This window comes from Lepisosteus platostomus, chromosome 12 (genome assembly GCF_059453375.1).
Source record: "Lepisosteus platostomus isolate fLepPlt1 chromosome 12, fLepPlt1.hap1, whole genome shotgun sequence".
NCBI classification, from domain to species: domain Eukaryota; kingdom Metazoa; phylum Chordata; class Actinopteri; order Semionotiformes; family Lepisosteidae; genus Lepisosteus; species Lepisosteus platostomus.
In genome coordinates this window covers 45,383,530-45,405,285 of record NC_142622.1, presented here as the reverse complement: position 1 = coordinate 45,405,285, position 21,756 = coordinate 45,383,530, and the positions used below count along the sequence as shown (strand labels likewise).

The 21,756-nt window shown below is 41.4% G+C and overlaps 1 protein-coding gene and 1 long non-coding RNA gene across 6 annotated transcripts in view; one reads left to right on the top strand and one right to left on the bottom strand.

Annotated features, from left to right (window-relative positions):
- The window catches only part of LOC148651651 (triple functional domain protein), a 145,297-nt gene extending 127,001 nt beyond the window's left edge, over positions 1–18,296 (top strand). For all 5 annotated transcript variants that reach the window (XM_088602282.1, XM_088602280.1, XM_088602283.1 and 2 more), the window contains 20 exons: positions 885–1,033; positions 1,311–1,377; positions 1,689–1,792; positions 2,119–2,188; positions 2,398–2,487; positions 2,636–2,728; positions 2,948–2,998; positions 4,028–4,105; positions 4,637–4,828; positions 5,364–5,544; positions 6,053–6,768; positions 8,859–9,106; positions 9,583–9,709; positions 9,890–9,917; positions 10,380–10,542; positions 11,291–11,412; positions 12,238–12,316; positions 14,130–14,330; positions 14,661–14,799; positions 15,577–18,296. In XM_088602282.1, the coding sequence (XP_088458408.1) occupies positions 885–1,033; positions 1,311–1,377; positions 1,689–1,792; positions 2,119–2,188; positions 2,398–2,487; positions 2,636–2,728; positions 2,948–2,998; positions 4,028–4,105; positions 4,637–4,828; positions 5,364–5,544; positions 6,053–6,768; positions 8,859–9,106; positions 9,583–9,709; positions 9,890–9,917; positions 10,380–10,542; positions 11,291–11,412; positions 12,238–12,316; positions 14,130–14,330; positions 14,661–14,799; positions 15,577–16,119 (3,441 nt within the window). In that variant the 3' untranslated portion in view covers positions 16,120–18,296. The remainder of the gene's footprint in view (positions 1–884; positions 1,034–1,310; positions 1,378–1,688; positions 1,793–2,118; positions 2,189–2,397; positions 2,488–2,635; positions 2,729–2,947; positions 2,999–4,027; positions 4,106–4,636; positions 4,829–5,363; positions 5,545–6,052; positions 6,769–8,858; positions 9,107–9,582; positions 9,710–9,889; positions 9,918–10,379; positions 10,543–11,290; positions 11,413–12,237; positions 12,317–14,129; positions 14,331–14,660; positions 14,800–15,576) is intronic.
- Positions 17,978–21,680, bottom strand: LOC148651650 (uncharacterized). Its single transcript, XR_015925802.1, has 3 exons — positions 21,469–21,680; positions 20,658–20,757; positions 17,978–18,778 (listed from the first exon to the last, which is right to left on the bottom strand). It is a non-coding gene; the product is annotated as an uncharacterized LOC148651650 (long non-coding RNA).
- Positions 21,681–21,756: the final 76 nt, after the last annotated feature.

Below are 21,756 nucleotides of genomic sequence, written 5' to 3'. Positions count from 1 at the left end.
TGTCTGGATGGATGTGATGTGGTGAAAACCCACTGTTCATCTGTGCTTGGCTGTGATTAAGCCCACCACCTGCTACTCTGGAAAGAAGCCATATTAGAGAGTTTAAGTATGCCTGTAAACTGGGTTTGCCACCCACATCCAAAAGTAACTGCATTTTGCATATGTACGCATTTCTGATGAGTCTGAAAGTTTTATTTTGTATTTGAGTTCTTGGATGGAACTTTGTGTACTTTAACCAGGTGTTATTCATATTCTCATTTGTTGTTTTGTTGCAAGTGTTTTAAATAAAGGCAATGTAATAATAATTAATTATGTTTATGTAGCTTGATATTTCTATGATCTCCATAGTATACACTAATAGATCATGCAGATAAATTATAACCAGACCTTAACTAATCACTGTGCTAAGAACAGCAGTTAAAGGCAGCCTATATGTGGCATTAACAGGTCAACACCTGTTTTAATCCCTAATCAATAGGAAAATCAATACCAGCATAATAAGAGTCTTGACATTTAAATAAGAATTTACTTTGTATTGTAAAAATGTAATCTTTAATTAGATAGGCTTAAAAATAAGGTTTACTATATTAAACAAAACTCAGTAACAGAATTACTCCAGGACCCTAGTTCAAAAATGCCTTCTGGGAATGATGACCAAATACCTGGAACTAAGAAAATCAAATATTAAGAAAATTGATTCATTATTTGGTTTGGAGCGTTTTTGGGGAAGCTGTCAGAAACATAAAGCAGTTGTGAATGTGTCGGGTACAATGACTTTTTAGCCATTCACATCACTGTTCCATTAGGAAGGGCTTTCTGAATCTTCCGATTCCGGCAGTAAGCTCTGGGATAGGCGGACACCTCACCCCTCTCTCCTCCTGCAGGCCCTGGAGGACCGGCCCAGCTCCCTGTCTGTGGAGCAGGGGGACAGCAGCAGTCCCTCCTTCAACCCTTCAGACAACTCTCTCCTGTCCTCGTCCTCGCCCATCGACGAGATGGAGGAGCGCAAGTGCAGCTTCTTCAAGAGGCGGCAGTAGGCATCTCGCCAGTCGTTTTCCTCTTTTGACTGTGCAGTAAATATTCCAGTAGGGCCAGAAGCAAGTCCTGACAAGTTATCCTGAGGGCGGCGGTTACCAAAATTAAAAAAAGATCAGTTTTTTAGATACTTGTATATTTAATCTTGTGCATAATTTACGCCACATTGTCTGCCAGATATGTTTATTCAGCTTGTCTAAATCCTGCTGCTGATTTTTCCAAAGTTCCAAAGTTTCAGGTCAGCTTCTAATGCCAGTTTTCTTCCATCTCATTAGCTATGTGTTACAGGAGCTTGTTGAGACTGAAAGGGACTATGTAAGGGATCTGGGCTATGTAGTAGAGGTACGTGTTGTCTTTTTGTTTTTATATTGTCCTGTTATGTAAAAGCTTAACACTCCAGTTTGACAGGCAGTTTTTGTCTTCCTCTGATGGAACCTCAGAGACTGGCTCTGAGTGTGTTACTTCATAACTTACAAATTGCATAAGACATGAAAACAAGAAGCAAGCTCTCATAAATGAGACTATAAATTGTAATTTTCCCCCAATTTTTTGTATTCAAGGTTGCGCATGCCATACAAATGATTTACCTGTCTAGGTGTTTTTTGTGGAATTGCCCGTTTCGCTGATATTACAGATGTGCTTCTGGTCCCCAGGGCTACATGAACAAAATGAAGGAAGACGGAGTGCCGGACGATATGAAGGGAAAAGATAAGATTGTGTTTGGAAACATCCACCAGATTTACGACTGGCACAAAGAGTAGGCATCTGACTTCCTTAAGACATTGACATTGCTTTTTTCGGAATCATTAGTGTAATAGTAAAGCAGTGCAATTTGCAGTGATTTTCAAAGAGGAAAATCTCATGCATTGCATTTCTTCTAGAAGCTTCTCAAACTTTGGCTGGGGAGGGGATTGCAGTTGGAAAAACTGGAATTAACCCCGACACTTGTGGCTTAATGAGAAAAAGTGTTTTCATTATCCTTTATTTAATTTTAATCAGATTTCCATGAATGAATTAGTTCCTTATACTAGTCATAACCCATAATTTCTTTGTATACTGATGTAAGATTTCCTATGCTTCCAGCTTCTTTCTTGGAGAACTAGAGAAGTGCCTTGAGGATCCTGATAAACTGGCATCCCTGTTTGTCAAACATGTAAGTCACTTGAGCCTTGGAACACTAAACTACTTTTAAGATTTTCTTTTAATTGTCATCTTTACATTACAGAATATAGCCTCCCATTCCTAGTATAGATGGAAATTTTCAGTTGGCGTCATGTTAACTAGTGAACTCATGTCATGCACTTATGCGACGTAATCGAGTTCAACTTGTTCTAGGAGCATTGACAATTTTTTTTCATGTAGGAGCGGAGGTTGCACATGTACATTGTGTACTGCCAAAACAAACCCAAATCCGAGCACATCGTCTCTGAATACTTAGACACATATTTTGAGGTAGGTGTAAACATTTGTCTCCTTGTTTTGTTTAAATTACAAGCTGATGTTTTCTATTCTTTATCATTAATATTAATGTGTAGTTAAAAAGAAAAGCATGGTATATTAATGTTGCTTAATTTTCTTTGGCTGTTTTTGATATTTGTAGGACCTAAAGCAGCGCCTTGGTCACCGATTGCAAATTACAGATTTATTAATAAAACCAGTGCAAAGAATAATGAAATACCAGCTTCTTTTAAAGGTGAGTATGACATTACTTCATTAATATCTAGTAGTGAAATTGATTTTTCAAATTATTGGATTCCGCACCAGATTTAAACTCTTAATTACTTTGCCATTGTATTTAATCAGAATTACATAGTTAAGGTTTTAAGTGCTTATGGTAATTGGTTTCCATGCCTTGTCATTGTGTAGATTTAAATTTAATAGTCATTGATTTCTGTTTTATACTTTTCTCTAGGATTTTCTTAAATATTCCAAAAAGGCTGGTGTTGATACCACAGAATTGGAGGTATGCATTTGTTCATCATTTAAGCCTTCTTGCATGTCACGTTGTTAAACATTTAATCTAGAGATTTAAAGGAGAAGCCTCACAAACCTTCCAGCAGCGTCTGATCTTCTGTCTCTTACATCTCCTGAGCCTTTTGACATTCCTAATACTGAAAGCTTCCTCATAATTAATAGCAGCTATTATTTGGGGGATAACTCTAAATATATTTAGAGTAATAAATTGTATATACAGTACTTATGGATCACATTTATCTGTGCATTTATCTAAAATGCCTAAAAAAACTTCATTCTAAAAATCATGCTTTCATGAACTTCTTTAGCCGCATTCACAATAAAGTTATAATGTGATTACATGCATGTAAGCTAAAGATAAGGGCATATAATGAAATATTGTATCCATAAACCATTAAGATATGCATCTGAAAGCCCTCACGTTCAGAATTGTAAGTGTATACTAATGTATGCAAGCAATGAAAGAATGCAGACACGATTTACAAATCTTTAGAATGATAAAATCACATGTGTTTGCATAGGTAAAAAGCAGTTCTAGGTCTAATGAGCTAAAGTCTTTAGAAAAACCTGCTGTGCTGCACTTTTTACTTGCATTCCTTGAAAACAGAAAAGTACTTGCATGTAGTTGACCATAAAGGTCTAAAGGTACACCTTCTGAGCTTCTTCCTGCATGATCGCTTGAATTATACAGGACTTTCTAAGATGTTTTGTTACTGTGCTAAAGTAGTACTAATTAATGCTGCTCACGTCTGAATACAGGACACTCATCTTTGAGAATACAAACTTATGGTTATTAAACACATCTTAACTTAACATCTTATATTAAATACTAAATCTTTGTGAATGAGGCGCACAGTTAGTCACAGGAACATAAGGATGACAGTTGAAAGAAGCCATTTAGTCCATCTAGCTGATTTTGGCTTATTTTTCTCTGGTTTGCATGTATGATGGCGGAAACCTCCTTGCAGTGTCTTAGACATTATTTTAAGTGTTTTTTGCAATTGTTTTTGTATTCCAGAAAGCTGTGGAGGTCATGTGCATTGTACCTAAAAGATGCAATGATATGATGAATGTGGGGAGGCTCCAAGGATTTGATGTAAGATAATAAAATAGAAATGGAAGATAAAAGATAGTTATAAAGTTACAATATGATATAGTATATGCACAGCACAAGAACTCAAAGTAATACTCTTTGAAACTAATACATCCACATGTATTGGTTGTTAGTGTCTAGGGTTTTCTAGTATTATTGGCATATTTCTAGAAAGCATATAAAACTAAATGTAATTTCCTTAAGTCACTTTTGTCTGGACAGCAAGATAAAGTTAATTGTACAAGTTACAATTTTCAAGTTACACGTTACACTGTTCAATCAATCTGTAGCTTATCGTGCTCTGACGTTAGGGATATCTGACTGTATGAATGTTTTAAAAAAGGGTAGTGTTTGTGTGTGTTTCTGTAGTAACATAAATACTATACACTTTTGTCTAATAAAACAATACCATACAGTTGTATAATGTGTTCAATATGGTGATGATTCTTGATTTTGTAACAGTTTTGATCCTCGCTGTCTCTCTCTTGCACCTTGTTGCTTTGTATTACCTCCCTCCCTGGGATCTGCCTGCAGGGCAAGATTGTAGCCCAGGGCCGGCTGCTGCTGCAGGACACTTTCCTGGTGTCTGATCCGGACACCGGACTGCTGGCACGCATGAAGGAGAGGCGGGTTTTCCTCTTTGAGCAGATCATCATCTTCAGCGAGCCACTTGATAGAAAGAAAGGCTTCTCCATGCCTGGCTATCTATTCAAAAACAGCATAAAGGTATTTCTACACATTGTTTCCTTTAAATGTTATGCATATAAATTAACCTGTGGTCATTAATCGGCAGGGAGCCGTCTTCCTGCTGGAAATTAGCTGCATTCTTTGTTTGAAGGTCAGTATAGGTTTAGGCTGTTAAAGTAAGGAGTCTGACAAGATGATGGAGCAGTTGGTTTAGGTATCACATTTGCTGAGGGGAGTAACAGATATTCAGGAAGAAGTCATTTTGGACAGGAGCAATAGTGTTTTAGTCCTTTTCTCAAAAAAATGCTCAACTTTTTACAATAATTAAAGTTCATTCTAGTAAAGTCTACCGGAAGTGTCAGATCATATCTAGAACTTGCTCTCTGTGGAGAAAAGCCATAGACTCTACTGTATCTCTTTTGTCACTCGTTCATGAAGGAGTTTTGGGAGGAGTTTAACCATTGTTCCTTTTGCATCTAATTTCTTCTAAATGTATATCGAATTTGGAACAAGAAAAAATCTGACCGTAATTTGCTGCCAAGTAAAACCGATTTCTTGGACTCTGCACTTACAGATGAGCTGTCTGGGTCTTGAGGACAATGTAGACGGGGATCCCTGTAAATTTGCACTCGCCTCCAGATCAGCCAACAGCACCCCTGAGACCTACATCCTGCACTCCGCCAACCCCGGAGTCCGGCAAGTGTGGATCCACGAGATCAACCAAATCTTGGAAAACCAGCGCAATTTCTTGAATGGTAAATGCGTTAATAGAGATTTATTTTTTTCCTTTTTATTCCTACAGAAAGGTGTAGTTTAATTAGAATGAGGATGTTTTCTTAATTTATGTGAGCTATATGACACGCATGGCTGTACATCCATCACCAGCGTTTTATTGTCGAACAGGCCAAAAGTGACCCTTACTGGACATGAAGTATTGATTTAAGCAAAACACTTGAAATTAGATTTGATTTCTTCTCCCGCTGCAATAAACATCCCTCTTTTGTCGCTGGACATAATTTTTTTTGATGTTCTAACACACTTTAAAGTCTAAATACAACATGAAACATTAAAAATGCTACAAGGTATGAAATGTTATACGCATTCTGGCCTAAAAAGAAAATTTGTCTCCAAACTTTTCCGTGGCTGTAGCTCCTTGCTGCGTCGGCCCGGCTGGTTGCCGATGAGCGAAGGAGCTGCTGCAGTAAAACTGCGCAGTACAGCCCAGCTGTTGAGCTAAGTGCGTGACCTTTCCCCCCGCTGCAGCCTTGACCTCCCCGATCGAGTACCAGCGGAACCACGTGGGGGCGGCCGCGCCCAGCAGCACGTCCGGCGGCGCCTGCAGCAGCGCGGGCGCAGCCCCGGCCCCCAGCAGCGGTGCGGCGGGAGGGCGGCCCAGGCCCTCCCGCATCCCTCAGCCCGTCAGGCTCCACTCGCCTGTGCTGGTCTCCTCCGGGGCCTCGGCGCCTGCGGAAGGGCCGGACAAGATGTCAGGTACGTCTGCTCGCGCCCCCTCCCTGCTGCCCGCCGGTGCCGGCGGCTCCCCCTCCCCGGCAGGTGCGGGGGACAAGGACGGGGAGAAGGATGCGCTCAAGATGAAGCTTCTGGAAAGCGCTCGCGGCAGCAAGCACCCTAGCTCGGTCGAGGATTCACAGACCCACACTCCAAGGGCCACAGTAGGCCCCCTGACGCTTGGTAAACCGCGACCTGGAACGGTCTCCCCTCTTGGGTCCCCACTTCCTCCTCCTTCCTTTGGCAAAGAGGCCTTCACCCCTGGGAGCCCTGTGCAGAAGGGCCCCTCTTTCTGGAGCTCCATCCCAGCCTCCCCCGCCAGCCGCCCCGGCTCCTTCACCTTCCCCAGCGACACCGATTCTCTGGGGCGTCAAGCACATCGCCACTCCACCCACAGCAAGGACGCCGACCGCATGAGCACCTGCTCCTCCGCCAGCGAGCAGTCTGTCCACTCCACGCAGAGCAACGGGGTAAGAGCGGCGCCGGCCCGTCCTCCGGCCTCCCGTCCAGCCCTCTCGTCTGCGTGCCGTCATCCCTGTCAGTACTAACTCCACTGCCGGCCTTGGTTCTTCAGCTGCTTCTCTGCTCTTCCCTGAGAAGGAAACGAGAAAAACAATACTGCTTTGACTGCTGCCTGTGGTGAAGCATTCACTCTTTTCCACTTGACTACTTCAGCTTTTACTAACTGCTGCAGGCTAAGCTTACAGTGACCATCATTCAACTATGCTACTAACTTAACCGCTTGTGTGTTTTTTTCCAATACTGCTCTCCTGCTTCAAAAAAGAACCAGAAGCCTTTTCTACTACATTTTAACCCCTGACTGTTACTACTTCAACTCTGAGGAAGCCATAACAAAGACTAAATACTAACATGTTCCTAGAGTTCTTACATTTTTGGTGCTAGATGCTCTTCTGTTTCAGAAGACACATAAAACCGTATTGGCCTAGAGTGAGGAAGATTTTGGGTGCTTTCTCATTTCTACTTACTGGTATTTTATTCTGGCGTAAAGGAATGTTTCCAGAGACTGTTGAGCTCTGTTTATTTCAATGTGAATGAACTTCACTCATTGTCATTGGTTTGAAAAGACAAGGATTCAGATATTCAGTGCGATGACTAGGTGATGGTTTTGGTGGACTAGTAAGTAGTGGCTTTCTGTCAGGTCCAGGGTTTCCGAGCTAGCATGGTGACAGAGTACACTCTGCTGTAGGAGGAGACATCTTGAGGGTGAACACAAAACCTGACGCTAAGTCTTGCCTACTTTGTCCTTAAAGATCCCATAGCAGTGTTTGAGCAGGGTGTTAACCTTGATGTCTTGGTTAAACTCCAGCTTTGACTTGCATGGGATGGCCTCCCTGAATATCCCCCTGAAATAATTCACTTGGTGCAGTGCGTCCTCTCTTCTCCACCAGTCCTGCTGCGTGTCGGGGTTGCTGGTACAAGTCGGAAAGCCACGCTCTCCTGGTCGGTGCTCCGCTTCAGTGCTGGATGTGCTGGATGAACTGGATCCTGCTCCACATGGAAAGCATTTTAGGATTCTTTCTCATGAAAAGTATTTTACAGATGCCAATAATTATTACTGAATGGCGGACTCTATACAGCCATCTACTCATTGTGCTGGACAAAAAAAAAACAATCATTCTCTGGCTATCTCTGCAGTAACTTCTCTTTCGGCCCGCTTAAGCTCTGTTGAAAACAACTGCAAATGAAAATGTCTGAAAATCCCTTTTCTGGGTAATTTTGGGCGATATGAGGACAATGATTCCTTCTAATTTCAGTTACTTGTTTCACTCACTCCACTAATCTGTGTTCTTTGTACGTGTGCTTCATGGTAAGGATGTTCCTGTTACAAAATGTGTATTTCAAAAACTGATGCTCTTCTGCTTTTGTTTCTTTCTTGAATTGTATGCCAGCTAGCTTATCTTATCTACTTTATCTCTTTATAAAGTAAGTAACACAGGTACATCCAAATATTCAAAATAGGATTTTAAAACTGAAACAGCTAGAGATTCAGTAGAATACAGTAGTACTGACTGTGAATTATTTATTTCTCCTGTTATTTCTCTGAAATGATGACAAACGACAGCTTGCATCACTGTTAATATAACAAGGGAATGAATATGATAAATTCAAATGGATTTAGTCATTTCACTAAATAATTTTTAGCTAGCTTGTATTCTCTTTAGTACTTCTGTTATGTATGTTTGTAAGAGAAAATTATACATTTTAAATGCAATTTGATAGTTTGAAAATGCTTAAGAATGCTATACTTCAGGGAGAGAATAAGCGAAAACGCTTTGCTTTAAGTTTATTTTCACCAAGTTTCAAGCAGTTTTTAATGAAATATAAGCCTTGCCAATTTAAAGCATGCTATTAGGAATGTGCCTGTTTCTGCTTAACTAATTTCATATTAGCTTTTGTTTGCTTTGTGCCGCTATCCTAAGGCAATGTCAGTGTTCAGTGTAGATTATCAACTACAGTTAATGATTATGAACAGTTAGTTATCCTTCACTTTTTCGTTCCTTTTTAAGAGAAGTTGTCTTTCCACTCCCCCACATTGCAGAGTGAAAGCAGCAGCAGCAGCAACATCTCCACCATGCTAGTGACGCAAGACTACATGGCGGTGAAGGAGGATGAGATTAACGTCTACCAGGGAGAGGTTGTCCAGATTTTGGCCAGCAATCAACAAAACATGTTTCTGGTGTTCCGCGCAGCCAATGAGCAGAGCCCCGCTGCTGAGGGCTGGATCCCCGGCTATGTGCTGGGGCACACATCCGCAGTCATCCCCGACATCCCCGAAGGAACCATTAAGTAAGAGCCCTGCCCACACGGGCTCACTCTTCCCCAGATGCGGTCTGAAACTCTTTATCTCCACTACTGAATCTTCACGACTCTCACCACAATAACGCACGCATGATCTCTTATGTGCGTGTGCCTTACGTTACTGAAGAATTCAAACCCTCATGTTAGATCTGCAAATGCACGCTCGGTATGGAAGCGTTGTGGTTCTTAGCGGTAGTTCTTACGGCCATGAGGTCTTTGGGTCAGGAAAAAGGTTGCTGCTTAAATGGAAAAGCAGTACCATGAAATCAGCTCTTCTTCCAAAATATTAAACAATGATTGGGTCACATCCCTTTTGAAAGGATTACAGGAGAATCTTACAATCTTAAAGCTTTTAAAAACTCATCATGGAACAAACTTTAAAGCCCGTCTGAAGGTCTAAAGAATTGGAAAATCTCCACGCTCGTCCTTCATGCCTTTGTCAGACTTCTTCTTTTCTTCCTCAGGAAGTCATCCTCTTGGCACACAGCTCTCCGCATCAGAAAGAAGTCTGAAAAGAAAGACAAGGAGGGAAAGCTGGAAAACGGCTATCGGAAGTCCAGAGAAGGTCTAGCTAACAAAGTTTCTGTAAAGGTAGGTCTTCCAGGAGCAGCGTGTGCCCCTTTTAGTGCAACCTTGTTTTCAGTGATGAAGTTGAGAGGAGGACTACTACAACGAGCCGGTATGGACACCAGATCGAAATGTTCAAAATGTGGATATTTGTTGTTGGAACTGGCTTGACTTTTAATGCTTTATTTTTTTTGTTGTTTTCAGCTTCTAAACCCCAACTATATCTATGACGGTGAGTTGGCTTTTCATCAAGAGATATTTGTAAAAGTGTAAAAACTAGCTAATTGGGAGTCTTTTTGCACCTTCATCTTTATTAGGAAGAAATAATGAAAATCAGTTTGAATGTATGTTTTTGCTTGGTAAATAAAAGTTGTAGTATGCATTGTTGAGGTTTGACAAATGTGGTATGAGCAGGTTATAGTGGGGGTTTTCAGCTGCTTGCATGGTAGGTGACAGCACATGTAGTTTGCAGAGGTCAGGGTGGGGGGCTCGGACACATGAAGTTTCTGACTGCAGATTAGAAGGTTCAGCTCTTGGCTGGTTCTCTTTCGTGTCATTTGGGTTGTGGGAGTCTGTATCAATCAGCCTGGTCGTGCTATTGAAGTGGAATGAACTGCCTGGAATGAACTTGTTCATATGAATGTAGTGACATGTCTAGTTTTCATTTCAAGAGCTGTTACATTTGCTTTTGCAGTTCCTCCAGAGTTCTTATTGCCCCTGAGTGATGTGACCTGTGAGAATGGGGAGAGTGTCACCCTTAGGTGCAAAGTCTGTGGTCGCCCCAAAGCAACTGTGACCTGGAAAGGACCAGACCAAAATACTCTGAGTAGCAATGGCCATGTCAGCATTGCCTACAGGTACATCTACAACCTAACTGGAGATTTTTGTAACTGGTAGTACATATTTGAATGTCTGGAAATACGTTAAAAGTCTTGGATATGGTCCATATTTTATATCTCTTCAGTAATAAGATTGCTTAAATATTAGATATGGTCATCATTTGTCAAAACATATATTGTGGCATATAACATAAGGAACACACACATTAGTGCAATCTGATATAGCCGCCTGCAAAAACAATTCCTGTCTTAGAATGTGTATCCTTTGCCAGTTTAATGTTGAAAAAGCTATTTTATGGTTGCAAAAAGCATTGATCATCTGGTGCTGGGGCCCTGGGTCCAATTTCTGAGGTGCTACCTGCGTGGAGTTTGTATTTTCTCTCCACATTTGTGTGGGTTTCCTCCAGGTGCTCAGGTTTCCTCCCACAGTCCAGACACATGCTTCTGGAAAATCTGCCCTGGTGTGTTTGTTTGTATCCGTGTCTGTGCATGTGCCCTGCGATGGACTGGCGTCCCACCTTGTGCCCGTTGCTTGCTGGAATAGACTCCGGCTCCCCATGACCCTGTACTGGATAAAGCAATTAGAAAACGCATGCAGGAAACATTGGTTATTGAAATGTGATGCATAATGAGTGTATTATTTTTAATTAAGCTCATATTTAGTAACATAGTTCAAAAGATTCCAGAAACTGACATTTGGGTGAGCGCACCCTAGAGAGAACTGGGAATCGCTGACTTTTCTCTTCCTGCGCCCTGGGCAACGCAGCGACTCTGGAGAGGCTACTCTCAGGATCGTGGGCGTCTCTGCAGAAGACGATGGCACCTACACCTGCATGGCCACGAACGATGTGGGCTCTGTCTCGTCCTCTGCCAGCCTCCGAGTACTGGGTTAGTTCTCCTGCATCGCTCACGAAAAGCGGACGTTGCCTGCAGTTTGAAGCAATACTATGCTGTGTTGGTGTTGGCTGTGTTTGGACTGTCAAGTTCAAGTAACCATTCTGATTGCTCAGAAACCCTAAATCCATTGCTCAAAGAAAAGCTATTACAATTTTTTGAAGAGCGTATTATTTCTTCAGCAGCTAAAATGAAGCAATGTCTGAAACAGCATTCTAGAACATCTGTTGTATCGGTCAACAGAAAAGTGTCAAAATGTTTAACATTTCTTGTCTCTCCATGATTGAATATGTTGGATGAATGTTATTCCTTTTTTTTTTGCTGTCTGCTCAAAGTGCCCTACATTCCCTGTTCGAAGGAGTGTGTTCTGGTTGCGGTTTTACTGTAAGAAAGGCAGACATGTTTTACTGACCCTATACAACCAAAAAGATTCATGCTGAAATAGGTCACCATCTGCTATCAAAGCTTTGCCTAGCAACTGGAATATTCTCGGTAGTAACAGAAGGCACACAGCTAGTGCAGACAGATCATGTGCCTGTGTAGTAGTATACCAACTCATTTTTCATCTTCACGACCTCTAGCAGATCTCCTAGCTAACAGCTCCCTCTAGGGTCCAATCGGAGACCTGGCAAGCTGCAGAATTTCAGTTGCATTTGTCCCATTTCTTTATTTTGGATAAGAAGGTTGAGAAGAATTAAACCCGTTTTCAGTTTTTGGGTTCTGTATGGTCAGTATTTTGAAGTGCTTTCATGCTTCATTTAAGCATTATGATTTTTACCAATAGTTATATAAACTTTCTTTTTAATGTTTGTTTTTCAGGTCCTTCCCATGATGGTATCAGGGTAGTCTGGAAAGACAACTTTGAATCCTTTTACGCTGAGGTTGCAGAATTAGGAAGGTATTGCAAATAGTTCCAAATTGCAACATTCTATTTAGAGTTAAGTTACATTGCGGGACACTTTTACCTTTAAAGGACAGATGGCGTTTCTGGACCGCTTGCTATGAAAATACATGTTCCATCACACAGATTTACTGTGCTGTAGGGGATCCAGTGCTTAAACTTTATAATCAGAGTTTACTTGCTGTAAAACATCTGTGTGCTCTAAAATGGGTAAAACATTAAAGGCATGTAAAGCCAATTGTACTTTTTCACCTGTAAACTATATCCACTCAACACCTACTTTAAATGGAAATTTCCTGAATCCCACCATTCGATAGAATTTAAAATGTAACATGATCAGAGTCTTATAATGCCAGAAAGTGTTATTCACTGAACTTTGTCTTACTGACATAAAATGAGATTATGCATACCAAAACTTTAGAAATGAAAATGAGAATTTTTACACTTTGCCTTGCAAACTTATCAAGACCCCTCCTACAGTGTCCCATTTTCCGAAATTACAAAATGATGCATCTTTATTTTTATAATGTTTTGAATAACATCTAAATGCTCAAACCGCAGACATCTATGTTAGCAAAAACAAAAGAAGAAACTCAGATATGTTCATTTCATAAGTATTTAGAATTGTAACCCCAGTATTTGGTAGAAGCAAAGTCTTTTTGGTAAGTCTCTGCCAGCTTTGCACACCAACTTGACATAGTTTTTTCCATTCTCCTTAGCACATAGGCTAAACATCTCTGAAGTTGCTTGGAGATCACTTCTGGACAACAGTTTTCAAGTCTTCCCACAGATTTACACTAGGATTCAAGTCTGGCCTTTGGCCTTGTCAAGGACATTCACTTTCTTATTCTAAGAGTGTAGGTTGAGATCGTCCTCTAAGGTTTGCCAGTACTTAGGCCCAGCTGTGTGGATGCTGAATGGAGTAGAACTAGCACAGCGCTGCCACCATGCTTGACTGTAGGGATGGTGCTGACCGAGTGATGTGCTGGGTTTGTGTCAGATGTATCACTTAGGTGCTTTTTTGCAAAAGCTCTGCAGGATTTGAGATGTTTTTTTAGGTCATGCAAGCCCCCTTTGTGGACTGATTGTCACAGTTGCCCTTGCCCTCACAGTGGCCTCCCTAACCAGTTTCCTCCCAGCCCAGCTTCTCTGGTCATAAGGACAGCCTGATCTAGGCAGGCCCGTTGCCTTCTGCTTTTTAATGATCGACTACACTGTGAGAAATTAAGAGTCTTTAAAGTGTTTTTATACCCTTCTCTGGATCTGTGCATTAATGCAACTTTTCTTTGAGTTGTTTTGAAAGCTATTTGGTCTTCATGGTTAAATCTTTGCTTGAAAGTCACTACTTGACTGAGTAACCTCATGCAGATATCTGTATAGCTTAATTAATAGTGACTTATTAAGGCAATTTTGTGCATTTAAATTTGTTTGCCTCCAGAAATGTTTCTTAGCTATTTACTTTTTGTGTTGTCATTAGAATGTGTAGGTTATGTATGTAACAAATTAATTGCTACTTCAAAGTCGAATAACTGCAAACCATAAAACAAAATATGAAAACTTATTTTGTGCATGGGTCTGAGTACTTTTGCAAAAGACTGTATAACTGGTTCAGTGCTTGAATCAGAATGAGGTCATAACAGTGAAATCATGACAGCTCATTCAGTAAACACTAAAGTGGAAATATTCAATCCTGCTGCAGACATAGTGTTTGTTTTTACAGGCTGGCATTCATTCATATTTATAGTGTGCACTGTTGCTTGGGCAATGACAATTGCAGTAGGCTTATGGTTTTTAATGTTGCATCATCCAGGGGCAGGTTCTCTGTAGTGAAGAAGTGTGATCAGAGAGGGACTAAGCGAGCTGTGGCTGCCAAGTTTGTCAGTAAGAAGCTGATGAAGCGGGATCAGGTGACCCATGAACTCAGCATCTTACAGCACCTGCAGCATCCTCATCTCGCCGCTCTCCTGGACACCTTCGAGACGTCAGCCAGCTTCGTGCTCGTCCTGGAGATGTTAGTGTAACCCCGTCTTTCATTGCTCAATTCTTCTTGCTCTGGAATTCGAACTTCCAATTTCAGTTTTGTGAAGCTGTAATGCCTGTACATATGTGCTGTAAACTTTGGATATTTGACATTTTCTTCATTTTTATCATTTTCATTTAGATCTTCAAATGGTTAATGGACCATTTGTGATAACACTTTTTCAAAAACTGTACTGTCAGACTTTCTTCTTGCTCCTCCGCTTCTATATATGGATCCACTTACTGAAGATTAATCAAGTTTAATGTGCACTGCAGAACTGATCACAGTTGCCCTGTTCCGTTGTGTTTTTTCTCTCATCAGGGCAGACCAGGGCCGTCTCTTGGACTATATTGTAAGTTGGGGTAATCTAACTGAAGAGAAGGTGACCGCGTATCTTCGGGAGATATTAGAAGCTTTACATTACCTGCATAATTGCAGAATAGCTCATTTGGACTTAAAGGTGAGTGCTGGCCTGTAAATATACCATATTGCTCAGGGGCAACATTGCCACCTTTGTAGATTGATCTCGGAAGCGAAGCAAGGGAGTGCCTAGTCTATATTGGGATGGGACACCTCCCAGGAAAAGCTGGTTGCTGCTGCAGGTGCTGTTGGTGGACCAGTGAGTGACACAGACAGGCAGACTTCCAAGATGCACTTTGAGATCTTCTGAGATGAAAATAATTACATGCAAGGAGTTATTATTGGGGAAAAATAGTACTTTGTTGCTAAAAAAACTTTATAAAATTCTTATGCAAAAGCAACTTTTTATTTTGTAATTAAATTTAAATTACTCCTTGAATTTGGAATACTCTGTTTTCTGGAACTCCATCATATTAACCTTCTGAGCAGATGCGAGCTCCATTGTGCATCACTTGCACAGCTGCCCAGTATGTGACGGGATCACTGTTTCGCTTAAAGCCAGGAGTATCACGGCTGACTAAAGCCTCCTCCGGCTTGGTGTCTGAATTGTGCTCCATAGCTTGGGGAGTGCACAACCTGGACAGAAATGAGTATCGCCTTCAGTGGTCCAAGAGCAGGAATCCCCTGCCCTGGTCTTGGAGGAACGACCTAAATCAGCTCATTGGCTTCGTCACGCCAGTTTAACATCGATCACTGTGATGTTTACTGTCAAAGCTTCATTTAAAGTGTCGAACTGTTTCTGTTGAATATTTGGTTAAATGGAATTTTGATTTTCCTTTGTCAGCAGACACATTAATTAACTTTTTTTTTGTCTAAGCCTGAAAACGTGTTGGTAGACCAGACTTCAGCCCAGCCGACTGTCAAACTTGCTGACTTCGGAGATGCAGTCCAGCTGAACAGCACCTACTACATCCACCCCTTGCTGGGGAGCCCAGAGTTTGCTGCCCCAGAGCTGATCCTGGGCAACCCTGTGTCACTGTCATCGGACACCTGGAGCGTGGGGGTGCTGACCTATGTCATCCTGAGCGGGGCCTCGCCTTTCTTGGATGAAAGCGTGGAGGAGACCTGTCTGAACATCTGCCGGTTGGACTTCAGCTTCCCTGATGACTACTTCCAAGGAGTCAGCCAGGCTGCCAAAGATTTCATGTGCTTCTTACTGCAGGGGGACCCCGCGAAGCGGCCCCCGGCGGGGGTCTGCCTCCAGGAGTCCTGGCTGCAGCCGGGTGGCCGTCACAATGCCGAGTGCATCGACACGTCCCGACTCATTTCCTTCATCGACCGGCGCAAACACCAGAATGATGTTCGACCCATTGGTAGTATTAGAAACTTCTTACAAAGCAGACTTATGCCCAGGGTGTGACCTTGGTGAAGAAACATGGCAAAAAAATAACCTTTATTCTCTCATTCTCTTTCACCTGCCTATCGAAATTTGAGGATCTCTGTGGTCTTCGGCCAGTCTTTGCTGCAGACTGGTTAGCGTTACAATGAAATTAAGAAAATAAATGCTAAAATGAACAGGTTAAAGCCACATTCATGGCCCTATCCTCATGAGGACATGCCAAGAAAGCCTGCGCAAAAGCAGAACTTTTGGAAAAGCAATGCAAACTAAACTAGCGTGGAAGACAAGAGAAACTTCTGCCTGAGCCAGACAGAGCAAACCTTTGTTTGACAGTATTCAATTCAGGTTGCTCAGATTGGAAAAGAAAAAGATCATTTTAAAGTCCCTTTTTTTAAAACCAATGTATAGGAAAGAAAATCAAAACGGAGGACAAATCTTTATCCTAAAATTTTCAAGAACATATTTAAAATAAAACAAAATGGCAACACTCACCTCTAAATCATTGCTCTACTACTTAGGACAAACTAGAGACCAAAATCTTGAGTTAAACATTAAGATGCAATGACTGCTTCGCTAAAACATCGAATCAGTCATCAGAGCTTTTTGATTGCCTCGCTTTGTATTTATTCTAAGGAACCATGCAAATCATGCCACAAACAACAAGACAGATTTTAACTGCTGCAAGTTCAACCTCAATCAAGTTTTTGCTTTTCATTGAACAAATTGTGTTGCTCCGATTTAAAATATATAAGCCTTACTTTGTATATAGATTGTACCTGCCTTCAGTTTTCATTTCAAAAAGGTGCCTTGCCATAGAAGCCCTCTTTAGGTGGGAAGAACTCAGCCTGCCAACTGGAGACATGTCAAGGGGCAAAGGGATTTTCTGTGGCACAGCAGAATGCCAGTCGGATTCCAGAGCAGTAAAGTAAAATGAAATACTGTAAATGCACTCATTGTATTTTGTTTTAATTCATATCATGTGCAATGTTGCGGCTTTAACATTTTATGCAACTCTATTTATGAAGACCTCTGTTGTACCTGTAATAAATATATAGAAAAGCACGTACTTGGTACTGCAAGTTATACTGTTATTTGTGTTTCTTCACGTTGTTTCCTTAGTTCAGTATTAAGTTCTGATTCCCCAAGGTCCTTTTCATTATGCAGACCGTGGGAATGTTATGGCACTTATGCGTTGACTTCTTTTTTAAAAAAAAAAAACATTTTTGTTATAGTTAAACCAAAGGTCTCCTAGCTTTACAGTAAGTATTGCTTTATTTGTGACATTTTACTAATTTAAGTTATGGATACCATTATGAGCATTAAAAGAGGGTGTTTACAGATTGTTTATTTATTCTTATGTAAACTAGGTGAGTATTACACCTGGTTTAATTTTGGTCACCTTTCATTTCATCCGCTGTATGTAACTGAGTATTCTGATTTAATTCTTGGCAAGTGTAATCTACTCCATTTAGGTTCTCTTAGGGTGGTCAGGAGTGAAAGAGTAATATGCTTTTGAAGTAGTCATGTTAAAGGGGAAAGGAACCCTTTTAGTTGAAGTTGCATTATTTATACAAAAACATCTATAATTAAAATTTTATTTGATTTGGAGAGGTCAGTCTTTACATAGATGTTTCTCATATAAAGACCTTGGTTTTTAAATTCTTCAGAAATGTTTCATCTGGTTGGAAAAGAACTACATGCACCATTAGAAATTTTTAATGTGCATCGTAGATTTTAGCTGCTATGGTAAAAGTTAACAACATAAATGTATTTGAAACCCTTTGCATTGTTTCAAGAATTTAATAAGTGCCAGTTTGGACAAGTCAAGATCTGAAAAGTAGTTTTTTTTCTCCAAGATCTGCAAAGTACGTAACCTAGATTTATTTTTTTTCCTCTAGTGATAGAATACAGTGGATTCATCTGTACAGTTCCATATCATGTATTCTTATTTATTCATTATTGTAAAGCTGTACAGAAACCGATTAAATACGGGAATTTGGACTGGATGCTCTTGTTTCAGCCTCATCGTATTTTACATATATACTTTAGTGTATTTGTTTGATCATTTTTAAGATGTTTTTTATTTTTTACTTTTTGCATGTATATTACTTTGTACAGGAACCATACATGTTTACACTATGTGCTGTAAATATTTTATTTTGCCATCAATTATTTTGAAATTAAACACATGCAACATTCTTGGCTGTAAGCATTTTTGTTTTTGTTTAGTTTCTTCCTTCTTGTTGGGTTAATGTCCTCTCCAAAACAACATGGAAAAACCACACAAACATGCAACATTCTTAAAACAATCAACATGTGTTAATGCCATAGTTGCATTGATTGTAAAGTGATTGATCTGCACGTCTTCACAAATCAGCACTTATCTTATTCTCACTCTTTAATCGCAGACACTGAGTGAGACATAATTAAAAATAACTGTTGTGTGGGGAAAAGTGTTGAACCAAAGTAGTCAGTGTTTTACTAAACGATATTCCGTTTTTATTTTTGTTTGGTTCAGTTTTGAACGTTTTCTTGTTTCCTTTTCTGACTTCCTGTGTCACATCCTGTGCTTTCATTTCACCCTGCTCTCTGGCCTTTGGACCTTCCAGCTGAGGGTACAGAGTCCTCCGTTACGGTTCTGGATGTGATTTTCAAAGTTTCATCTTATTCTTTCCAACACCTGAAGCCAAAGAATTAAAATGGCCTAATTAAAAAGAATTAAAAGTTTCATATAAAACCTCAAGTGTTGGCTACAGAACACTGTAAACACATCAGCTTGCAATGAAAGTAAATTGTTATAAAATTGATCTCTCAACTCTTCTAGCCTAAAACATTTTTTCCAGTTATCTTAAGGTGAATAAGATGCAGGCGGAGGTAAGGTGTCCTGCAGTTGGAGAGCTCTGGGAGACTGGACTGGGTTCTGTACAAGCACTGAATTCTGTGATGTTGCAGATCTCTGTACACATGGTCTGTTTTTAAGATCACTGACGGTGTTGATACTTTACTGCAGTTTGTGCCTTGTGATCATTTTCATGTGTTTTCAGGGTCTGTTTTTTTTCATGCTATGCTTATCTAGGACGTGGCTGTACACATTGATGATGTATGTGCTGCCAGCACTCAAGTTCAAGAAAGAAATACAATTCCTTGAAGAAGGAAATCCTCTCACTGAGGAACATAATGTAAGGCTGTTTGGCTTTCAAAACAACACACTTTGTTGGTGGAATATACTCAATTTGAGATTAGATGAAACCAGCACCCACCCCCAGGTGAATTGAATTTGATTGAGATTCATTAGTAATCCAGGTGCTTGTGAATGCGTTTGTTTCGTCGGTGAAGACTGCACTCCTCCATTCCTCTTACTATCCTGTAAAGTGTCTAAAGTGTTGTATAGTTCTGCCAATTGAAGAAAAGTGTCTACTATCCTCTGTCTGCCTGTGCTGGTGCTGGTTCATGGGGAATGTTGCACTTGTCAGTTTCAAATGTATATGATATTCCAAATTGTTTTAAAAAGGAGGATGCATGGGATAGAAATGCAACTTTTCTCTGCAAAAACTGTCTATATTCCTGTTAAAAGTGCAGCCATTGACTGAAAGCATTGTGTGCCTATATATGTGCCATTCTGACTTCAATCCAGGTGTTTCCCCTTTGTGTAGTAAAGCTGCATCCTGTGACTGGAGCTCGGTGGGTGAGCTGAGATACTGGGGAGATGGACACATCCGTGTGGTGAGATGGTGAGGCCATAGACATATTTCAAGAAGATAATGACTGAGCTCTCCTCCTATTAAAAACATTTTAAAAAAAAACTAAAATCTGAATGATCTATTTCATCACCATATGCATCCATTATGAAAATGTACAGTATGTGGCCCGGGTGAGTTGTAGATGAGATGGATCCCCACGCACTTGTAAAGCGCCTTCAGATTCCCTGGGTACAGGAATTTGTTCCTGTACCCATCCCTGGGCATGGATTTGTTTAATAATAATAATTGCTTACACTTATATAGCGCTTTTCTGGACACTCCACTCAAAGCGCTTTACAGGTAATGGGGACTCCCCTCCACCACCACCAATGTGTAGCATCCACCTGGATGATGCGACGGCAGCCATAGTGCGCCAGAACGCTCACCACACATCAGCTATCAGTGGGGAGGAGAGCAGAGTGATGAAGCCAATTCATAGAGGGGGAGTATTAGGAGGCCATGATTGGTAAGGGCCAATTGGAAATTTGGCCAGGACACCGGGGTTACACCCCTACTCTTTTCGAGAAACACCCTGGGATTTTTAATGACCACAGAGAGTCAGGACCTCGGTTTTACGTCTCATCCGAAGGACGGCGCCTGTTTACAGTATAGTGTCCCCATCACTATACTGGGGCATTAGGACCCACATGGACCACAGGGTGAGCGCCCCCTGCTGGCCCCACTAACACCTCTTCCAGCAGCAACCTTAGTTTTCCCCAGGAGGTCTCCCATCCAGGTACTGACCAGGCTCACACCTGCTTAGCTTCAGTGGGCTGCCAGTTGTGAGTTGCAGGGTGATATGGCTGCTGGCTGTTTAACCTTGTGTCTGCTGGGCGACTGCTCTCCGTCGGCACCGGGCACTGCGTGGCAGCTCAAGCGAGCTCTCCTCGGGTCCGGACCCAACGGGGGACAGGTGGTGCTGTAAAAGACTGAGTCTGATTCATTTGATGGGTATTACTTTACCCTTACCAATCATGGCCTCCTAATAATCCCCCTCTATGAATTGGCTACATTACTCTGCTCTCCTCCCCACTGAGAGCTGATGTTTAGTGAGTGTTCTGGTGCACTATGGCTGCCGTCGCATCATACAGGTGGGGCTGCACACTGGTGGTGGTGGAGGGGAGTCCCCATTACCTGTAAAGCGCTTTGAGTGGAGTGTCCAGAAAAGCGCTATATAAGTGTAAGCAATTATTATTATTATTTACCGCCAACTTCACATCCTACACTCCTTAACGTGACACAGACTGATTCAGGACACTAAATAGACCTCTGAGAACTGCAAACGTTGAGATAATCCTTTTCCCCTGTGCTTTGCCATTGTCCCATAGTCCCTGGTCTGTATGACCCTCCGGTGCCATGTGTTTGTTTACCCCCTGTAAGGGGTGCAGGAGCAGATCCAGGTGACCGCAAGGTGTGGACCCTGTCCTGCGAGTGTGTGGAGCTGGCCAAGTGCACAGGACCTCGTGCTCCCACATGGTCCAGAGACGAGGCTCCGTGCCTTTGTCAGTTCTCCTTGGTTGTTGGGAAAATAAAGTCTGCCTCTTGGTTTACGGCTAGAACCCGTACAGTATGTATGCGGCAGTTCAACAGCGTTAGGAGATCTCTGGTTCACTTAGCTAGTGAAACAAACCTTGAAAGGGCCGTGCAAACATCATCTGGAGAAAGACCAGCAAACGCGCCTTCTCAAACACGCCTCTTCCCGAACTCAAACTGGGCATCAGCGCTGGTTCTCCTGCTGAGCCGGAGGGGGATGTCCCTTTCCGTGCCGTCTTACATTAAAAACTGCACCCTATAAGGTATTACAAAATCAACGTTTCTTACGCATACTTAAAAAAAAACAATTCTTAATAGGCTGAATAGTATTAATTATGTACTTCGCTTATTAACGGCTAAGAACACTTAGCAGTGTCTGTTTAGG